General features: G+C 42.7%; 2 protein-coding genes across 5 annotated transcripts in view; one reads left to right on the top strand and one right to left on the bottom strand.

Moving 5' to 3' along the window:
• The window catches only part of TBL1XR1 (TBL1X/Y related 1), a 382,210-nt gene that overhangs the window by 287,672 nt on the left and 73,297 nt on the right, over positions 1–21,241 (bottom strand). For 2 of the 4 annotated variants that reach the window (XM_048954698.1, XM_048954694.1), the window contains exon 1: positions 4,679–4,812. The gene's annotated coding sequence lies outside the window, so the exon portion shown is untranslated. Of the gene's footprint in view, positions 1–351; positions 540–4,678; positions 4,823–21,241 lie in introns of those variants that run through there. The other 2 variants (XM_048954695.1, XM_048954699.1) reach the window with 2 other exon arrangements.
• LOC125697463 (calcium-activated potassium channel subunit beta-2) overlaps positions 13,044–21,241 on the top strand; it is a 114,913-nt gene continuing 106,715 nt past the window's right edge. Inside the window, exon 1 of the mRNA XM_048954714.1 lies at positions 13,044–13,137. Coding sequence (XP_048810671.1) covers positions 13,100–13,137 — 38 coding nt within the window. The 5' untranslated portion in view covers positions 13,044–13,099. The remainder of the gene's footprint in view (positions 13,138–21,241) is intronic.

Below are 21,241 nucleotides of genomic sequence, written 5' to 3' on the forward strand. Positions count from 1 at the left end.
AATCCATGAAAAGCTCAATCATCAACAAATACAGGCCAGTTTTTTGAGCACAAATGGCAAGTGAAATGGCAGGGAACACAAACAACGTGGCATTAAAACTCAGGGCACAAAGTTAACACAAGGAAAGATACAGCAGACTTCTGCAAAACGGGCTACTTTACCCAGAGCAGCCAACATAACAAACTTATGGATGGAAGTGCGTGGCAGACAGCAAAAAGTCAGGAAAGTGCTCAGTAAGTTCCAACTGAGACTCCCCTACACTGGGTAGAGACCTGGACAAAGACAGAAACACAGGGCTGAGCAAGCACACAACTGCAATGGCTCCTAGAGAAGGCACACACAAATACTTACCTCCCCATGCAGTGCTGCTTGCAGCTTGGTTATCCTCAGAAGCAGGACAGATCAGCCAGAGGACTGTGATCCTTCACACTCTCCAAATTCTCATCACTAAGAACACGTTTGGAACTACAAATCCTTAGTCCCTTACAGATCTCACTGGGCCACTAGACATATTTCTGCCCTTATGCTACAGAGAAAACTGAGCTCTGAAATGCTGCAAACGTCTTTCTAACCTGCTTTGCGGGTTGCAGGTGCTTTGGATTAATCCTAATGACTTTCTAGTGGAAGTAAATGGGTCATCAGCCCTACAGCTGTGGCATATCTCCACCTGAAAGGCCTTAAACTTCCTATTGTTTCCCTAAGGGGCCCAGTAGCTGAAGCAATGCATACCCCTGAAGCAGGGGGCTGTCTTTGAGCCTTCTTAGAGTCTACTTTAACACTCATTTTGTAACATTGCATGAACCACTCAGCAATGCTAGGGTGTTTCCACACATGGATGCTTCAGTCTCCCATTTCCAAGCCAAGCTATGGCATGTTTCAGGCTGGTATCTGATGAGCAGCCGTGGTACAGGATAACAAACTGAGTATGGCAGCTGTGCTTGGAGCGCAGGGTCACCTTCAGCTTGTGGGCTCAAAGGTAGCTTAAGCAGTGACATTATATGCTTTCCATAAAACCACTGAAAAGGGTCTGACTCAGACGCAAAGCAGAATAGAGGGCTAAAGGTTTATCTCTGTACCACTTTGGAGTTAAAGAAGTGCAAATACACAGGGCTGTAATGTAAATAATCCAACACAAATGAAATCCTCAGAGAAAGTCTGCAGGTGGGTCAGTGTATGGAGATGGGTTGCACAGTCTGTTATTAGGCATCAGTGATGGAGGGGCTGCAGCCTGACCAAGCAGAAAGTCCCAGAAACTTGCATTTTATTTGTTTTACGTGTTACCTCTTAAAATAAAGTTAAGTATGTGTCAGACTGATGATGTTTAAAGGTACAACTCCCTTTCTAGTAAATTGATGCTTCTCTTTATCTGCATGACAAACAGTTCTGGAAACACGCAGTAGGAAGAGACTGTGGAGAGAAGACGAGAGCTCAAGAGACTCGAGGCTACTGGAGACACTGAAGGAGGAAAGGGAAAAATCAAACTCAAAAACAATTTATCAAGGTCAAAAAACAACGTGCATCGCTGAGATATGCTGCTTTGTTTCTCAGTTCCAAAGTCAAGAGAAACAGAAGAAAAGACACGTTATTCAGGGCCAGGGGAGAAGTATATTAACCAAGAGTCAACAATCCATAAGACAATATGAAAAGCAAAAGGGAAAGAGGAAGGATAAGTTATGCCAAGAGCAGGAGCCCAGCTCTTCCAGCAGCTGAGCTCCACCTGTAAAATGAGCCGGTCTGGGGCAGAGTTGAAGGAAAATTCCTGCACAGGACAAATACACTGGTCAAGGGTTAATCTTCATTTTTACTATCCTGTGAAAAGCGCAGATGCACGTTATCTGTTTCAAGAACACCTCGGCTGAGCAGCAGAAGCACTCTTTCAGACAGAAAGGGTAATGAATTGGACATTGCATTTCAGTTTTGTTACATGTAAGAGCTCCGAAGTGTGCTGCTTTTGCAACTATACCATGCTGATCTTTAGCCAGTAACCAGCATTTTAAAACACTAGTCTTCCTCTCCCTGCAGTGGCACAGATTGGCTACCGGTCCAAGCAATTAGACTGGGTTGTAAACACACAAGGAAATGCAGCATGGTGACAGCACTGGGGATACAGGCAGAAATTTCTTAAACTGAACAGAAAGCTTAACACAATACAAAGTGGCCATTTGGTTTAAATCTTTTTCTTTTGATAAAGTTAGGCCAACTTTTCCAGTGGGGATAGAGAACCACTGCCTGCTGCCTTTGTATGAGACCATGCTGTCACTCCTACCTGCATGTTTAGCAATGGTGCTGTGGAGACTACTGGTACCACAGGCCTCCCAAGGGCACCTAGGAGGTTTCTTCACCTTTGCAAGAGGAGGCACCCACATCTAGGAGAACTTAAAACACGTTTGCCATCTAGGGCAGTCAGAAACTTGTTGCTTTGGCTGTGTTCCGTTTCTTCCTCAGGCAAGGGTAACAGACATCTTACAATCTTCTTTCTCAATCAATTCCAGTTTACACAGGCGATGAATTCTCCTCCAGAAACTCCTGCCAGTTCCTTTGTGCACCAGTACAAGTGCTTGTCTGCCCTTTGTGCTGTTAGTTTTAACCCAGGTCAGGTTCTTGGCCTCCTTCTCTGAAAGACCAAGTGAATTCTTGTGCTGAAAAATGGGACCGTGTAGAATGAGGGGGAAAAATGGGCAGGTGACACCATCTTCCAGAAGCAGTGACAGATTTTTGTAGCATAAAATGATTATGAAATTATGTCACAAGTTGCATGACAGCACTCTTGGATGACTGGATAACTAGAACTTCTTAAATTAAAATTATAAGTGACAAATAATTAATGAAATAACAGCTAATATGTGGCACGTACTTAATGATCTATACTGAAACAAATGTCCAATTATTCAAATCCTCTGAAAATACAGTCATTCCTTTAACATGCACGTGAGCAAAAGTAGCCTAGTGTGAACAAATGAGATTAATTAATAAGGAGGAAAGTGGTTGTGAACAGAAGGCACAGTCATTCAGAACCAAAATAATGTCATTTCAACATGAGCAATGTTTTTGTGGCATTTGACTGGCTCTCTGGTACCTTATGAAGCTCTAACATTTTGTGGTGTTATGCTCCTGTCTGACACGTGGCAGTCTGGTACTTTGAAGAGTTTAAAGGAGCTCTGATATTCTAAGGGGCTGAAGGGAGAGGCAATGAAGAGGGGGAAATGTCATGAAAGGCATGCTTCTTTGCTGCTCAGAAGAATCTATTGAGGAAGAAACTGCAATTTTCTCATCACACACTGACGCTTTTTTTGCCTGAGGTGTGAGCTCTGAATCCAAGACTTCCCTAACAAAGTCCTCTGCAAAACCAAACAGAGGATGGTATGCACTTAAGATGACATAAATGGGAGAAAATTTCCAGGAATACTTTGAAACATTATTATGTGAGTAGAGTATATAAAACTTCCACAGAGAAATGCTTTGGAAAGGCAAACACAGATTATGTTTATTTTAACTCACACTTATTGTCCTCACTGAACCTCAGCTGAAAGCTGAGCTTTATTTGTAAGCGAAACTAGCTGGAGCCAGATTGAAGGCCCACAGGACCAAATGAATGAAGTCGCCCTGTTCCACAAAATCAGCTCAGGGCTTAACCTCAAGGGCAGATTTTCAAAAGATTCAGAGAAAATTTCAAGTGTTCACAATGCCTGTTCAGGGCGATGTTACCCCAAATCTCAAGCTCCTGACTAGGACATAACTGGCATCCAGGCTCTGACCATTCCTGAAGGTCAAGGTAGATTCCAGTCCATTTTTTGGATGTTTTAATAGAAATGAGCTTCTCTGCAAATCTTGCCTAGGGCAAGTAATATTACATGCAGCTTCAGAGAACAGGATTTACCCGCTTCCAGATTTGACTGGGTTCCAAAAGTATTACTCATGAAAAAATCAAAGAAAGGAAAAATAAGCAAATAGTAAAATAAAATGAAGATCTAGCAATACTCTTATGAGATTAAAACTCAACTTGAACTGTTAAATTAACAGGTCCATCATAGTTACTTGCTGATTAGTCATGCGGCACCAAGTCAGTGTGTAGGCAGAACTGTATGTGTGTGTGTGATGTAAATATAAAAGGGTATTCCGGGCAACTGCAGCATTCCCCACAGAAACAAGTCATGTGAACTGTTAAGAAAATGTAAATAAAACCATAAAGTCATATCACTGTGCACAGAAAAATCCTGCAGAGGAGATGCCCTACAGATATGAACTCTCTAATAATCTATCCACCTAGAAGCCTATGTGATTTATTTTCCCACAGCTTTTGTGTGTACGTGTGTGTGTCTGAAAGGAGTTTCCTTTATTTAATAGCTCACAGTCTGTTCTGGGGCTTGTTAGTGCAAAGGAGACAAGTCTAATTTTGCTAATCCATGCTGTGAAGGGAGTCAAACAGCATTTCCTATATTCTCTGCCAGTATGAAACAAAATCACACTTGTATCAGGTTCTCAAAACTATCTCACAAGATAGACTTCTGTTGCTAATAATACCTGACACTTCTACGCTTGAAAGCACTGATAAAAACTTCAGAACAAATTGATCCCTGATGGAACCTTACTGAATTTACTGGAATTAAACTAGGACTAAGCTGGTATGTTATAGGGTCAAAGCAATAAGGTGTAGAGCCTCTTCCTCCCACAGGCTTACCCTGACGGTCAAGGTTAATGGTGTCAAGCAGAGCTCCTGCCACTTTCCCAGAGCCGCCAAAGGCTTGAATCTGGATTGCACAACAGTGATAGGGGGTTGTTGCAAGGCTCTTGTTTTCCTTCTTCCTCTTCAGTCAGCAGAAAGCTGAGGGGGAAAAAAAAAAAAAAAGAAAAAGAAAAAAAAAGCTCATGTCAGTGCACAAGTTCCTCGAGTATCTGAACCAACATCTAAAAAGGCAATGGGAACACCCCAAAGCCACCCACATGGCAGACTGAAAGACAATAGCAGAAGAGAAGCTAAGCTGTGAACACAAATCTGCTGCTTTGCTGAAGGGAACTCACCAGAATGGGTACAACCCAGAGGGACCCTTAATATCAAAGTCCTTTACCAGAGCTCAGAATTTTGCAAAATCAGGCTTTTCTAATTGCTTTAAATTACAAAATGGAACAGGCTAGTTTTTGATACCTTCTAATCTTTTGGAAATAAGTAATTGCCAAAATAATTACAGTTTTTTTTTCCTAAGGTGGGAGACTAATAACATTTTCCTAATCTACTTTTGTTGTTTTTAATGCTTTCTTGAGGGGAAAAATATGTTGCCGTTTGTAAGGCTTTGATCTTTCCAATATTCCCTTTTTCAGAATTAATGATACATTACACTTCTCTTGGGAGACACTTATGAGAGAGAGAAAATACTGCTGAAGAAGAATATGTTTTTGTATGCCCCAGTAATTTGAAGCATAGAAGATCTATAACCTGATCAATGCCCACACGTGATCCTGCCTTCTCTGAGCAGGATCTGTCTTTCACAATTGATCTGGGCAGCCCCAGGACTGGGCTCAGCAGAGCCCTCCAGAACCTCTTTCAACCACAGAATCAATAACACCAGCAGCAAATCTTGGCAAGGGCAGCAGAACACGAGTCCAAAAAGCTGATGACCCTTCTTAAATACCCGATGACCCTGCTCACATCCAGTGTGAGAGTCACTAGGGGACAACCTTTACTTAGAGATTAGTCAGACTCATTGAAATGAATAAAATTTGAAACGAATTGAGAATCCATACTTGTGATAGCAGCAGGAAGGCTCCCTAGTCACAGAGCCAGCATAGCCAACTAGGTGCACACTGGACATGAAGTCCAATTGCACATAAAGTTTATTCATCTCATAACTGATCGAGGTCACTAAAGCAAACTGAATTCCTCCAGGGTTCACATTTCCTGAGGAATCTCTTGCTTGGCACTAGCTCAGACTTCTGCGTCCAGATCTTCTCATGGCAATACAAGCAGGGTTCATGTAGCTTTTCAACCTAAGTGGCCTGTTCACAGAGGACAGGCCAAAGCAGCGCTGTGTTTTTGGCAAAGTTTTTTACCATACAATTTGTGTTTAACAGATTAAAAACGATAATTGTCTATAACCATCTCTTGGGCTGCTCTGACAAACAAACAACGTACTTTACGTGTCTCCTAACTGCAAGCACAGCTATTTACAAAACAAGTCTGAGACGTCTATAGATAGCACTGGGCTTGGAGGCTGAAAGCTGACTGTGGACAAATACATGTGCTGGGACCATCACAGATAAGGACTCCTTGCAGCAAGCGGGGCACTTTGCAGGATTAAGCCCTCGTCTGGCTATTTTATGGTTTGTCTGCACTGGTAATCCTCAATGGCTGTGAGTTCTCAGATATGCACATGCAGTAATATTTGCTCGTTTATTATTACATTCATTTGGCAACACATGGCACGAATATGACCATTATCAGTGAGTAATACTTCAATAAAATGGCTCTGTAGTAAAGCACTGACTCTGGGAGCAGACACTGTACCATGTATAATGACAAGAAAATATCTACCTATTGCTGGAATAACCTTTCTAAAAAGAACATTGCAGGCCCAGGTGTCCTTTATAGATATTAAAGGAAATCCCTCATTATCACCCCTCCAAAAAAGAAAGTGCACTGACAGAATTACTATTTTGGCTAAGTGCCCACATCTTGGACGTATCAGACATTTGTGACTTTTCAGTGTGTTAGTTATATTAAAGCTTTCAAGGCATTTATGGGAGCTACGATGAAATCTCTCAGCATCATTTTCCGTCCCAGAAAAGGTCAATTCTGACATTCTCAACAGGAGCCATTGCAGTGGCCAAGGCTGCAGGAACTGCAAGTGTGAATTTTATTGATGCTCCCCCCCTGACTGCAGCCATGCGGATGCCCTCCATGACCCACCTCACATCCATGCACTGCACAGATGCCGTGGACAGAGCTTTTGCAAAAGATTTCCTTGGAGCAAATGAGCAGCATCTGTGAGAACAAGGCTTAGAGGCAGCAGGCTCACTGGAAATAATACTTCAGGACTAAACAAACATTAGAGAATTGAAAGATGCAATGGGACAGAGCAAAATAGAACTGAAAACAGAAGCTCAGATCGTTAAACAGCAATACTGCTTGGCAGAAAAACACAAGGTGAGCATCACATTCAAAGTGGGGAATAGAATCAAACTAATCAAGCTTTGAGCCAACACAAAGTTAGGAGAAATAGGAAGAAAAAAAATGCATTGTAGAAGACATGTCTACTCCTCAGTAAGCTGCAAATCCGTAGTTCCCAAGACAGCATGCCAAAGTAAGGCACAGTGAATGAAAGCGCTCTTGGCAAGGGCTAGCTGAATGCTCACAGCAGAGCCCAGTAGAGAAAGGAACTTTTGGCAACAGGACTAAAGACAAGCAAATTTCTGTGTGAGTAACACAGCAAACTCAGGTCACGCTGAGTGTAGAACCCCAAGGCAAAGTACACGTGGATTTTTCAAGGGATTAATGGGTCTTTTATTTCCTCTCCAAACTGTTACATTGGCAACCACCACCTACTCAGTTGCATCTATGCTGAGGAACCACAAGGAATTGGAAAATAATGTATAGTTATTTCAAAAGGATTTAGGTCAAGTCTGTTCAGGTTTTCCTATGCTAGTAGCAAGAAAAGAATCTTCAACCCTGTTCTGCCCTAATGATGCAGCCCTTCTTGGGTGACAACTGCAAGGAGAGAGACCTTTGCCCAGCAAGAAAAATCAAAATTTTGCAAGACAAAGTGTAAAACTTACACAGATAGGCACTCCCAGACAGTTGCATGAAAAAGGTGAGTACAAGCCATCAGGATACTTCCACTTTTCATCTCAGAAACATCATGTGTATGAGCTCATTACCAGAACTCGTACTCTGGTCTGGCACTCATAGGAGAGGCTGAGATTTTTTTGCCTGAGGCCAACTTACATGACTGGAACAACGAGATAGGGCTGGGAGGGAAAGGGCACAGATGCTTGTTCAGTTATCCACATTTGAACATAAAATTGCAGAGTGAGTTTGTATCATCATAGGGAATTGCAGCAAAGTAGTGATTGGGACTGCAAATAAGCCTTTGCTTTTCATTGCCAGCATGCACACCTGTAACCTGAAAGGATCTTAGCGAGGTTTGTATCCGGAGGAAATGATACTGCACCTTCTGCCCACCAAACACTGCTTACAACCTCCCAGGGAATTTGGCTGCAAAAGGAATCATCCAATATCTCGGAATAGCCTCTGGGTCAGAATCGCCTCTTTAATCTCAGCTGTTCTAAAAATAATTTCCATGTGAAAGACCGTTCCTTTTCTTGCAGTATTACTTGAAACTCCTTGTCTGGCTGCTTTTGCTGGTCTTACAGAAAAAGCATGGCTTTAGAGTTCTGGCTCTGGTTCCTTTTGTTACCAAAGAGGCTCAGGAAATGTAGCAGAACTATGTTAAATTACAGGATTTTTAGGTAAATCACATTAAAACTCCTAGGGATGGATATCCACCAAAGCCTCCAAAGAGTTGTTCTGACAGCAAATTATCCTGTTAGGATTTTGCAGCTTATTCCACATCTGCATTTGACTACCCTCAGCTATCTGCTTGCATTTATTTCAGCAGACTGAAGATCACATTCTCAATTCAGACTGTATCCATAAGGTTACTTAAGACTCTGATCAGATCTTTCTTAAGTTTATAAAGCCAAACAGGTAGAGCCATCCTGAGAAGTTTTTCCTACAGGGAAGGTTTTCCGAGGCACTTGGAGTTCTCAGGGCTCCTCAATCCAAAATTGCCATCAGCCTTGTGGAGCTCCTGTCAGCAGGAGCCTGTGAAGGCTCACAGTGCCTTGTGTTACACTGACAAGAGGTGCCACTATGCCAGCAAATGGCACCGGCCAGTAGAAGAGATGGGAAATCTTGTTTCCCAGAATGTGTAATCAGCTCATGGAGTGTGTGCTGAGAATTGCTCTGATGCCAAAATAGCAGGAATTAAAGAAGATTCAGTTGTTTCTGCCAATAAGAATATCCAGGTACATTTAATAGGGGAATAGAATGAAGGAGGAGCAGTAACCTTTAAGAAATGAGCATCATGAAAGGTGGAACTTCTTTCCTCAGGGTTCTTTGCTGGAAGCAGGACGTGAGCTTGGTCCTGCACTGGAAAGGCCCTCTGTACAGCCCTACACGTCAGATGTGGGCATTCTGTCGGCCCTACACACATACCTGCTTTTCTTCAGAACTGCAGTTGCACCCAGGTTGCCTCCACACGTACGTTTGCTTTCCATGCTTGGGGCCAATGTGCAAATTCGGAGATTACAGATTATTCTTCCAAAGCCCTTTTTTGTTGTTTTTTTTTTCCTCCTGCACTCTTTGCCACGTTGCTGCCCACGAAATTAATGTATTTATGTTTGTTTGTTTTCGAGGTGTATTTAGCACACCGTCTCGGAAGGCCTCCAAAAGCACCGGTACCTTTGCAGGAGCGCTTTTTGCCGTGACGACAGCGCCATCTTGTGGCGACGCGGCGGCTCCGCAGGCGGGCCCTTGGGCGGGAATCCGCCGCCAGCCCCGGCGCGTGGCCGTGCCGCCCGAAGGCTCTGAGGCCCCGTTCGGTGCGCTGAGCCGCGAGCCGCCCCGAGCAGCTCCTCGTGCAACGGGAGCCCCGAGAGATCGAGTGCTGGCACGGGTTGCCTCTGAAAGGTCAATAGTGCAGCCAGAAAGGGGCAGCACGGACCCAAATCACCGTTGCTGCACCGCTGAGATGCCTTGCAACCCATTGCTGTGAACTTACATTCTGTACTCCGAGTACAGGTTGATTCTTCTGCTTCCGTATTCTTCTTTTGCTTCCCAGGACTAGATTTTCCCGCTTCAAAGAATTACAGAGCAGCCTCCAGGCTTTTTCTGATTGCCAGTATTTTACATCTCCCTTCAATGTCCTGTAAATCACTTTTTAACATCTTTCACAAAATGCCCTTTTCCAGCTCCTCCGCTTTCCCAGCGCTCCAGCTGCTCTTGGAGAACAAACTTAATTTGCATCGATCTCAGCTCCCAAACAAAGCTGACTGCAGTCGGCTCCCCTGCCCTGCAGAGTTCATTAGTGCCTCACTGCAGTGGGCATCTCGCCCAACATGCATTTATGTTACATAAAGGAACTGACCAGATCAGTATGTACAGTGTCTGTGAAGTGCTTTGAGAGCTGAAAGACAAAGTCTGAGTGCATAAATTTGGAAATCGGACTTGGAAAGTGCCTCCTCCACTGTCACATCACCTGTAGCCTGAACTCTGCAGAAAACCAAGTTTGTAACACCGAAATCTGTAGTGCTGAATCGCAGAGTGAAGCAGAACTTTGTCACTGTCAGAGTGATGGAGCACTGGAACAGGCTGTCCAGAGAGCTATGGAGTCTCTTTCCCTAGAGACATCCAAGACCTGTCTGGATGCCCACCTGTGTAACTGCTGTATGGAACCTGCTTTAGCAGGGGGTTGAACTCAATCTCTAGAAGTCCCTTCCAATCCCTGCATTCTGTGATTCTGTGTAGCACTGTGAGACGTGCGCTCTCTTCAAGTTCCGTCTGACAGCAAGGCATCTTCACTAATGACTCCAAGCCAATTGCTTCAGGCCAAAGATGTGCAAATGCTCACAATGTTGGGCTCTTTTGAAAATCGGTCCATTAAGGTTGAATTGCCCTGTCTTATGAACTGGAAATCCTGCCTTGTACCTCCTGCACCACCAGGAAAGGTGATAATGAGACTTAGCCATCAAACACCACCGTTGTGGAAACGCCTTCCAACACTTGTCAGAGAGAAAAGTACTTAATGCTTTAAGCTTGACAAAAGCGTCGCACGGAAACAGAGATCAGCCATCAAACTGCAGTCTGCAAACCATTCGTGCTCCACAGAGGCATATATGGGGATTGCAGAGTCATACGGAACAGCCAAACCTATGGCATTTTCAGCTTCAAAGCTGTGTCCCAAAGGAAAAAAAAAAAAAAAAGCCACACACACACACAATAAAACCCCACAAAAATAAAATAAAATAAAAAGAAAAAGAAAAAGATGCGATTAGAGGGTCTGACATGAAGCATGGACAAACTAGAAGGACTTGACTGGTGTGGTCAACGTTTAACATAAGCCGATTTTGAAAGCATCCATAAATGCAGAGATGAATGAGGGTGGCACAGTGGCACTGCAGCTACCAGGAGGGTGGTGAGACAGAGGCCACTGCAAACCTTTAGAAAGATCTACTGAGATAAAAAATTCCTCTATGCAAAGCAATAGAAGCAACATATCAACTGGAATATTACCTCTGGAAAATCTGTAATAGCAGCCAATTGTATATTTGACCTCCCGGATAAATTAGATGGACTAAAATGATTTCCTTCTTCAGCTTCTGAGATACTCTAATTCAAGGATAAACATATACAGATGGAAGAAAATCATGTTGACAAGTCAGCACAGAGCTTCTTCCAGATGCACACAAAAAAAGGAAAACAAATCTTATTTAAAGCTTCACAGAGAACCCTCTTTCCCACTGTAGCAGCTCCCTGCTGTGCAGAGGGCCACACTCAGTGAATAAGTTGATCAGCAAAACATGTCAGTGAGGCAAGCGCAGCGAATCGGTAATGACCTTGTCTTGAAGAATTAAAGCTTGACTGGAGCACTGCTGGCAGAGAGCTGTCCTCAGCTACACCAAACTGCCCTGCAGCACGGCCAGCAGGCGTGAAAACGAATCCATATTGCCAGCACACCAGGAGCAGACTGCAGAGCAGGGGCTGTCGGTGCCCTGACCCTTCTGAGCATCCCCAGCTGTGCATGGCTCCCCATCACACACACTCCTTCAGAAAACAAGACTCAAAGAAGATGCTGACTGCATAGGCCCAGTGTCAGCTTTACTGTCTGCAGTGCTTCTTTCCCACCTCCGATGCTGTATGCAGCATTTCCCAGCTGTGGGCTCAAAGCAGGTTTCACTTACCCTAGTAAATGACATGACCTTAATTTCTGTCACCACAGCTTGATCAGCCTCCCTGAAATAGGGCCAGATTTGTTCTGTAACGAGGGGAGAATCTGCTCCTAACTTTTTTAAAACAAATGAGTTTACTACACCCTGGGAATTTTCAAACGTGGCACATCCATCAATTTTCCTTTCTGACTAATGCTTGGCAAAATGGAACTGTCAAAACTTTTTAATTCAAACCAAATTGTTTGTTATTTGTTCCAAGCCACATATTAAATGTCAGTGAGAAAAGTTTCCGTGCAGCCGTTGTGGGCACGCATTGCTACTCTTTGACCTGCACTAAAGAACAGCCCTGGAGAAGCCAAAACCCACTGAGGGACAGCGTGAACACACTGAGCCCCGTGCCTTCTGCTGTTGCAGTAAATCCCACTTTGCCCCCTGCACGTTCCCCTCATCCTAAAATGTTTAGAGGTGAAATCATTAACTCTCATTGTTAATATTTTTTTTATTATTATTATTATTTTTTTGGCACTGAAAAACCCCTTTGTGGCAATGGCAGTCTGGCGTATTTTCTCTGCCTGCCCATCAAGCCCTTAGAAAATTAAGTTATTAATCATCTAAACATTCGCTTCTGCTGCACCAAGGCTCTCTGGCCAGAAAGCCCCATAGGTGGCTGTTTCAAATATCACCCTCTTTCTACTGAAGAATTTTGGATTATAACAACAACTCAAGTATGGACAAATGCACCTTGTGGTAACTGCTGCCCAGAACTACGCTTTTAGAGTAGTCAACTGAGCTCCTCGCTTATATTTCACTAATTTGATTGCTTGGTACAGAAAAAAAAAAAGAAAAAAGCCCAATCCCACACTCACTGTGTGGTTTATCTGAGGTCTACACATACAGCAAAGCATTGCCTGCAAGAAGGAAGAGAAGTTTGCAGCAAAATTGTTTTGTAACAGATGTATCAATGGAAAAAGTTAGTAACTGGGAGTGTTCTCTCTTTCCCTGTCTCTCAGTTGCTATTAGTGCCGGTCTTTAGGGTGTAGCTTTCCTCTTGGGCTTCTGTGTTTGTTTTACTTACTGCTTTCCTGTTCCTTTTGGTCAGGAGCCTTTTTACAATCAGGCAAGATAATACTGAGCGGCAGCACCGAATCTGCAGGACAAAATGAGTCTTTGCTTTAAATATCCGAGAGACAAATGGAGGTAAGTAGAAACAAATGGCTCGAGCTGTTTGGGATGGGGATAATAATATTGAGCTTTCAGCTCATTATTTGGAGGCTGATAACAACTAGTACATTGTATTTATTCGGGTTTGTTTTCTCCTGCAGTTTGACTGCAATTTTAAGAACGTAACTAAAGCCTGGCTTGGAAATACGGTGTAGAAATAATTGCATTCAGGCCTTTGCTAGAAATTATGGAGAGTTGGTTAGGATAGGAATCCTTTAAGTGGGTTTTGCTAGGCCTTCATGGCAGACCTTAAACATATTTCCCCTCCATCTTGCAAAGTATCTCTGTATTCCCAATTCACTGCGCACACCATATAGCAAATCAGAGAGTTTGCCCTGCTACTATTATCTTCTTGTATTTCATATATATTACAGAGGTTGTATTTGCTCAGCTGTTCTGAATCCTGTTATAAAAGCAGGGTGCAGAGGACAGTTTCTGGTTGCACAATGAATCTCTGTAACTAATAAAATATAGCACTTGCTCTGCTGGAAGTATCAATGTGAAGCCATAATGCTAGCACAGAGCTGACAGGGTAAGTGATCCCACTTCATAATCCTGTAATGTTGATACAGTTTGGTGGTACCAGCATAAAAGAGATACTCTGAGCTAAGCTGGACTTTGAGATAAATTGAAAATGGTGTCTCTAAAGGAAAACCATTCAGTACAGGATTTGATGACATGCAGATCTTCTACCCACAGGGTGTCATATTTGGCACTTGGGTGGATGAAAATAGTCTGGTATATTGTGCTGTAGAAACATGGACAAGGTTTGTGAGGAGAAAGGGCTACCTATCCAAACAACACTGCTCGTGTGTGTCAAGAGCAGCCAATAAAAATGTGAAACTTCTAGACAGCTCTTCTTTCCATCTTCTAAATCATCTTGAAACTTACTGAGATGCAGGTTTTTTTTCCCCTACTTCTCTTCATATAATTCTGAAAAAAAAAAAAATCATTTCTTCTTTCTGCAGACTGTTTCTAGTATCAAACCCCAAATCACTTAAAGTTTTTCATGCACGCCTATGGTATGTTTTTGTTTGTTTCCAATTGCATTCTCATGACTTTTCAGTTCCCAGAAAAAAAAAAAAAAAAAAAAGAAAAAAAGAATCCAATAATTCACTGTTATTTTCTGCTTTCTGTTCATTCAGTCTTTTGTCTGCTTAGGACTTTTGACAGAAAAAAGTGCAGGTCAGACAGCACAAAGTTGGCTCATATATGAAAAAGAATGAACGCTTCCCCGAAATATTTTGCAGCATCTGAATCATCTTTCTGTCAGCCACATCACCTCTGGCTGCTCCTGTTCACTTCCTGCCCAATCTCTCTCCCAAGCAGACACAAATTCCTTGGGGGAGGGACTTTCATTTATTGGGTGTTCATGCACTGCTTCTGAGTGTCTGCCTCGTGGTTATATAGCACAGGTAATAACTAGAACGTGCTGACTTGATTCATCCCTTCTCATAGCAAAAAGTTGATGGAAGTTTGACGTGGCAGAACCAGACCCCAAATTAAGTTTACTCGTCAGTTTCAGGGAAACACTGAGTTAAACTGCGTTTATGTTGGCAAAACCATGCCCAGAGAGCTGAGTCACACCGCCCAAAGCAGCAGCTATGGCTCATTGGAACATTTGCTTTTTCAGAGTACATCCTCCTCCACTAAGACCTCCAATAGGCTTCCTGCTGCAGATGTTTGCTTTTCAGAAGTGGCACTGAGACAGAAACAGTGACAGCCGCATTTCCAAACTATCAGAATGGTGTCCTGAGAAGACAAGGTGAGGTGTGACCAGCCACCCCTTCTCCCCTGAGCTCTAATCTGGAGCACAGAGCTTGGCTTTCTGCTGTGAGCAGTTCAGATAGAAGTTCTCTGTTCCTCACATTTTGCCCCAAAATGAGTTTCTAAACTAAAAAGGTGCAATCTTGCCAACTGTTGAATACGGAGTCTGAGAAAAATAATGTGCAAAGTACACAGAACAATGTTCACCTGTTAAATAACATGCTGGGAGTCAGTAGGGATGTAAGAGTGAAATGCACTGGAGTAGCCAACAAGAAGGAGGAAACAAAAGCAAAACCAAAACAGCTCATGGACAATACTTGATAGTCACGTGAAGATCAAAAAACCTCTCACATGGAATATACCATAGGAAAAGAACTGACTGATCCCAAAGGAAATTATCAGAATGGCATACTGAAGTCATCAGGCAAATTTGAATATAAGATGTCTTAAAAATGGAGGAAAGCATTCTATAAGTAACAACAGAAACATCAGAAAGTAAAATACTCTTAGAAACAAAGCACTGGGAACAGGCAATCACAGAAAATGAAAACCTTCCAGTCAGTTGACTTGGCTACTAATCGATGCCAGATGTTTGACAGCCATTTAAAATCATTTCACAAGATCATTAAAAAAAAAAAACTTGCCTTCCCATCCCCTCAGCTAGAGAAAAAATCATCACACCTTTTTATGCAGAGAGTTAATTGATGTATGCCATGTCATGTACCATGCCTCTGCATCTGACAGAAATCAAAGCAGAGATTTTGAAAAGCAAGCGAGTTTGAACTGCAAATTAACAAAGACAGTGTTTCAGCTGTTGTTTCTTAATGACATTCCTGCTTTTACATAAAATATTTTTCTGACACTGTATGTCCTGGGCAGTAAGAAGCTAGGTTGCAACCAACAGTTATCTGTTTATTCCTTATTGTGCCTCTGTGTTTAAGGAAATGGAAGGAATATCTAATTACACATCCAAAACTTCTAGTGAGTTATTGAGAACTATTTACAAAATTAACTCTCCAATATATATTTTATTCCCCTGGATACATCTGCAAACATTAAAAAGCATCTGAAAGATTGGGGCTTTACATCAACTTCTCTGCCCCAGAAAGTTCTGCTCTTGCTTTCTGCTTCCCTGCCTCTTCCTCTGGGGCTTCATTCAAAAAACATATATTTAAAAAAAAGCAACAATGAAACAAGACAAAAGATGCACTCAGCCAAATCCACTCAAACAATAACTATTACCACACAGGAGAATGGTCACAGGAAGAAAAAATAGCCAGCTCTAGGCCAGCAATTCAGCATTGCCTTAAAAAAACCCAAAAATGCAGCTCATCCTTGGAATAAGTGCTGCCTGGCCTGCATTGGTTGAAAGCGAACCCTCCCAACCCTGTCACAGTGCAGCCACTCTTGGAGAACTGTGGACTAATCACGTTTGTTACAATTATAGTCTAAAAGGCAATCACACATAAATACAATAGTCCCAAAATCCCATCTTGCCAAAAGGCATCCATGCAGATTACTGCTCACCATCTTACAGGCACAATCAGCATGCATTTCCCATTTTCCAGTGCTAAGGTCTGCACGTCTCCAAAGGATTAGCATGTTTCCTTGAAGCATTAGTAAAGCACACAGATATCTCAGCAGCAGATCTTTTCTTTGTAAGACCAACGGACAGAACCCAATCAGCTGTTCAGCTGTTAACATGGCTTTTACTTTTTGTTTGTTTGTGGGTAAATCTGGAATCTCCATCACTGATGACTTCTGAAAACCAGTTCAACAGAGCAGTTCATGGAGTAGTGGTGTAGGTAAATCTGAACACGCCCAAGGGAGCAGACAGACGAGATGTCCTTTAAGGGGCCTCTCACTCTCCATTTTCTATTATTTCTGTAATTTGATGCTTCTGTTTCACTGACTAAACAGCTGGCCTGCATTAGTAGACAAGTAACAGAAGCGATGCAGGATGGTTTAGATGAAGCCAGCTTGATGTATTTGCTTTTGCTTTAAGAGCACAGTCCTGCTCTGGAGGGGAGCTAACAGGTTATGCACACAGCTGGTCTTTGTGTTGTCAGACACCTGAAAAGCTAAATCCCTTCCCAGGAACAAAAAGGCTGTGCATGCAAACACTGCCCTTAGACAGCTATGTAGAACATACCTAGTTGCCTATATCAGCCTGCAATACCATCTGAGTGACATATTCCTCCACTGTACTGATACAGTTGTTCTGATTTTTAAGTGGGGAAATGCACCTCATCTGTGTGTTAGGAGGCCAAACAACTGGTGTTAGTTTCCCTGAATCCTGCATATTATGCATGAATTTAATATTTTCAGGAATATTCAGTTAAGAGATTGAAAGATCTGAATTTAGTACTGCCTATATATCACAAACTGAATTATCTTGGAAACATCGTCATTTGAGCAAGAAGGGCCAGGTCCTCCTGTGGCAAGAGCACTTTTCATCTTACTGCAGTAGTCCTTCTCAAATTTACAATTGCAAATGCACACATGGGAAACTTAAGATTTATCTGAGTCAGAAAATGCCTGGATTTTAGTTCTTTCACTGCCAAGAAGTATGTATAACCGCTCCCATTATTTCAGAGGTGAGGTTTAATGCTATTATTTTTAATCACCCTCTAAAATCTTTCTAAAACACACTATTTGAAAAGCTCCTATATTTGGACCTTAAGCCTCATAATAAATTTAAACCTGTGAATGCAGTTCAGTGCAGATTCACGTGTTGAGTCATGAATCCTTTTCCAGTACAGTGCAATAGTCTCATCGTGTCCATGTAAGGGGATTGGCAGCAGCTTTGGAAATATCTGTCCTCTTCCCCAGTTCACACTCCTGAGCCATACTTCCTGCTTTTTTTTTTTTTAATATAAGCAAATAAACATTTTGTCTCTAGGCATCAGATATTGTCTCGGAAACAATCTCTGTATCAGTACACTGTTACATAGGATGTTAAGAGAAGCTCTGAAATTTGTTATAACCTTGGTGGTCTGAACCTTCCTCTGCTAAGATTCATGGCAGGCTGAGAAGATCTTTTTTTCCTCTCTCATCTTTTTCAGTCAGCACCAACTGAGCTGAGCCAAACAAGTAGTTCATATAGTTGTCATCCATCACATACCTACTCTTTTATCATACTCTTACAGCATGTTAAAAATCAATGCTAATATCTTGTCAGTTATTATTAAACTGGTTCTCAATGCTCTAAATCTCTAGAATGCCCAAGCTGATGAGATGATCAGAACCAAATCACTTCACCACTGCTGGCTTAGCCAGGTGTGCAGAAGCACTGTGCCTTCCCAGGAGTCCTCGCTTGCTTGCCCTCTTCCCCAGCTGGTGCTCCTCCACCAAATGTGTTTGACTCACCCAGTGCCTCCTTTTGCCCAAGCATATGCTGCCATGCAACTGCACGAGATGTACTGCCACAGGGAAGCACCTAGAGACTGCTTTTTGATATGTTGGGTGTACGTATGAGCTTTGCAGACCAATCACCAAGTCAGGTAGACAAGTGCTTGGTTTCCTCCCTGCTGTATTAGCAAAGTGGCTCTTGCTAGAACACCCCAGGCACGGCCACCAGTCCAGCTCCTGAAGTAACAGTAAAGCAGTGCTCAAGGAAGACAGGTTTTCAGGTGTTGATTACAAGGATCTGGCAAGGAAAATGTGTTGAAAAACCATTTGAAACAATTTATAATCTAATTCTTCGGATTTAAATAGTTCAGATAAACACCCAAGCATGTTTGTTGAAGGAAACAAACTGCCATTCTGAACAGCTGGAGGTTTAACCATCCCCAGAGCAAAGTACATCAAACCTAGAGATGTGGCAAAGCACCAGACAGCTGCACGTGTGTCATTTTGATGGTCACACAGGAACACCCTCAGGGCAGGAGAGGATTAATGAAAACTCTGTGAAACCCCCAGTGCCTCATTTCTGAGCTACCCATGGCAGTATATTTCTTCTTCCATTTTCACTTTGTTCTTAAAGCTTCAGTCTTCATTTAAACCCTCTGAGGAAACCCCCTGCAAGATAGATGTACTCTCCTTTTCAGTAGAAACCCTTCAAAACAAGAAATACCAAAAAATAATTAACGATGCCCCTCATGTCTCTCTTTCTCTCTCATCTTCTCCAAATATTAGTCCAGAAAACAGCTTTCACTTGTAGCAATTTCAGTGCCACAATCCAGATAGCATGGATTATTTTTGCAGGGATGCTATAATGCTAATGTGCAGGAAAGGAATTTGCTATCCAAACAAATTACTTTTGTCCTTGGATGAAACAGATAGGAAAGGCAGCATCCCTGGTTAATTGGAAACACTAGATAGATACTCCTAATGTTCATACATTAAGTCAAATGTTGGAGATGTTATTAACATTCAATTTAACTCCTACGAAATTAGAACTAAAGCATTATACTCATTTCTAAGGAGAAATCTCCTTCAAAATGGCTTGATGTACTGTTTGGAAAGACGTCAAAAAATCACCTTTTCACAATGACCAGCAAAATCTGGACCCAAACACCAATGTCTGCGTATTTATGCAGTAGGTTCTTCTCAGAGATGCTTATCAGGGTTTGTTATATATAGTGCATATCAAGCTTAAAAAAAAAAAATCACAAAACAAATTTAATTATATCTGACCATGGGATACCATGGTCATGAAAATGAAAGGCATGAGGCCTACTTTAAGTCCAACAGTACAACATAAAAAGCCAGTGTGTGAAATACGAAATCTACTTCGTTCTAGGTCATGAAGCTAGGGGTGCTTAAATAGAGATGTATAGATAATCTCTGCCTGCCAGAAGGAAGTTTGAATTTGGAAAAATATTTCTGTAAGGTTTGAGAAGTGAACTCACCTTCATACTGTGGTGTGATTGCCTGTTCAGAGAGCACACACAGTCACTGATCACCAGGGACACAGGGAGCAAGGCCAGGGGAACGGAGACAGAAATGCTGCACCACCCCTCACAGCTCTGCTCAGGACCAAACAAGCTCATCTCTGCTTGTGAACCCTAGGGCCTGACCAGCTGCAAGCAGCATGGTGTGCAGACCCAGACCAACATGTGAAAGCAGCCCTTGCCAACATATTTGCATGAATTGTTGAACCTACTGCTGAGTTCAGTACAAATAATATTTGTGTGGGACAAAACTGAGTAGTATGTCGTACCAGCTCTTGGTGAAGTCACCTTCGGACTAGTCAGGTGCAGTCCTTAGACTGCCTGTTTCAAGAGCTGATCACCATGTATCTTTGCATCATGGCCATCCATCACACCACCACTTTCTCATCTAAATACTGCCAACAGCACTGTGAGTAGTTCAGCACTGACACTCCCTCCTTTTCCCTCTGCATCTTATTATTTAAGTTGCTGCTGGCAAAGAAAAGTGACTGTGTCCACAGTGACATTAGCAGAACTGGCAGCTTAATCAATGCTGATCCATCCCTCCTCACCTCTGCTGCTCCTTTTTGAGGCAAAAGAGCTCTGTAAATTCACCACTGGGCCCAGTCAGCCAGAAATACTGCTCATTTTCCAGAAAGCCTTGGGTACCCTGACTGCCTCCAATAGCACATGCTACATCCCCCTTGGCCATGCAAGGTCTCAAGCAGAACTATTGCCAGGAGCCCTAGAGCACATTTCTCCCTCAGTCAGCAGGAGCATCTCTGGCAGCCAGCAGGCAGATCAGGGAACTCTTCTGCAGCCCACGGATCCATCATCAAGAGGCAAATAAGTTTACAATAGCACTAAGGGCAGAGCAGTCCACCATAAATGTGGAGTGTTTTGAGAGAGACATTTCTGCAACCAAAAAAAAACTCACTGAAAAGCTTTACAAAACCTTAGGTTGTAAATAGTCCCTAATCTCTCCCACTCCAATATCTGTCCCAGCTTCATTCAGCTACAAGGCCTGATAAGGCAGTGCAGGGCATTTGCTTCACCTACTGGTCTGTCCACCATCCAATACAACTGAACTGTTGCCAAGGCAAAACCTGTGCCAGGAACAGGGGCACTCATCCTGGAGCTCAGCATACTCAGACATCACTTTCCTGTTGTTCATCCCATCCCAGCATAGATGTGACCTCACTGTGTAGATGTACTCATTGTACTGGTAATAGCAGGATAGTTACCTACAAACTGTCACTCTTCCAGCAGATTGTTCTCTGACACTATCTTTGCAAAATAAACTCCAGAAGGATTTAGGTACCTTGCTGCCATACGCAGGTTTCTCTGAGAGAGTCAGAGAAAGTTTTTATTTCTCCCATTCCAAAATAGCTCTCCTTCCTCCCCCATAAAGCACTGAGAGGTTTCTGCATTTCAGGAGG

This window comes from Lagopus muta, chromosome 9, assembly GCF_023343835.1.
Source record: "Lagopus muta isolate bLagMut1 chromosome 9, bLagMut1 primary, whole genome shotgun sequence".
Taxonomy (NCBI): Eukaryota; Metazoa; Chordata; class Aves; order Galliformes; family Phasianidae; genus Lagopus; species Lagopus muta.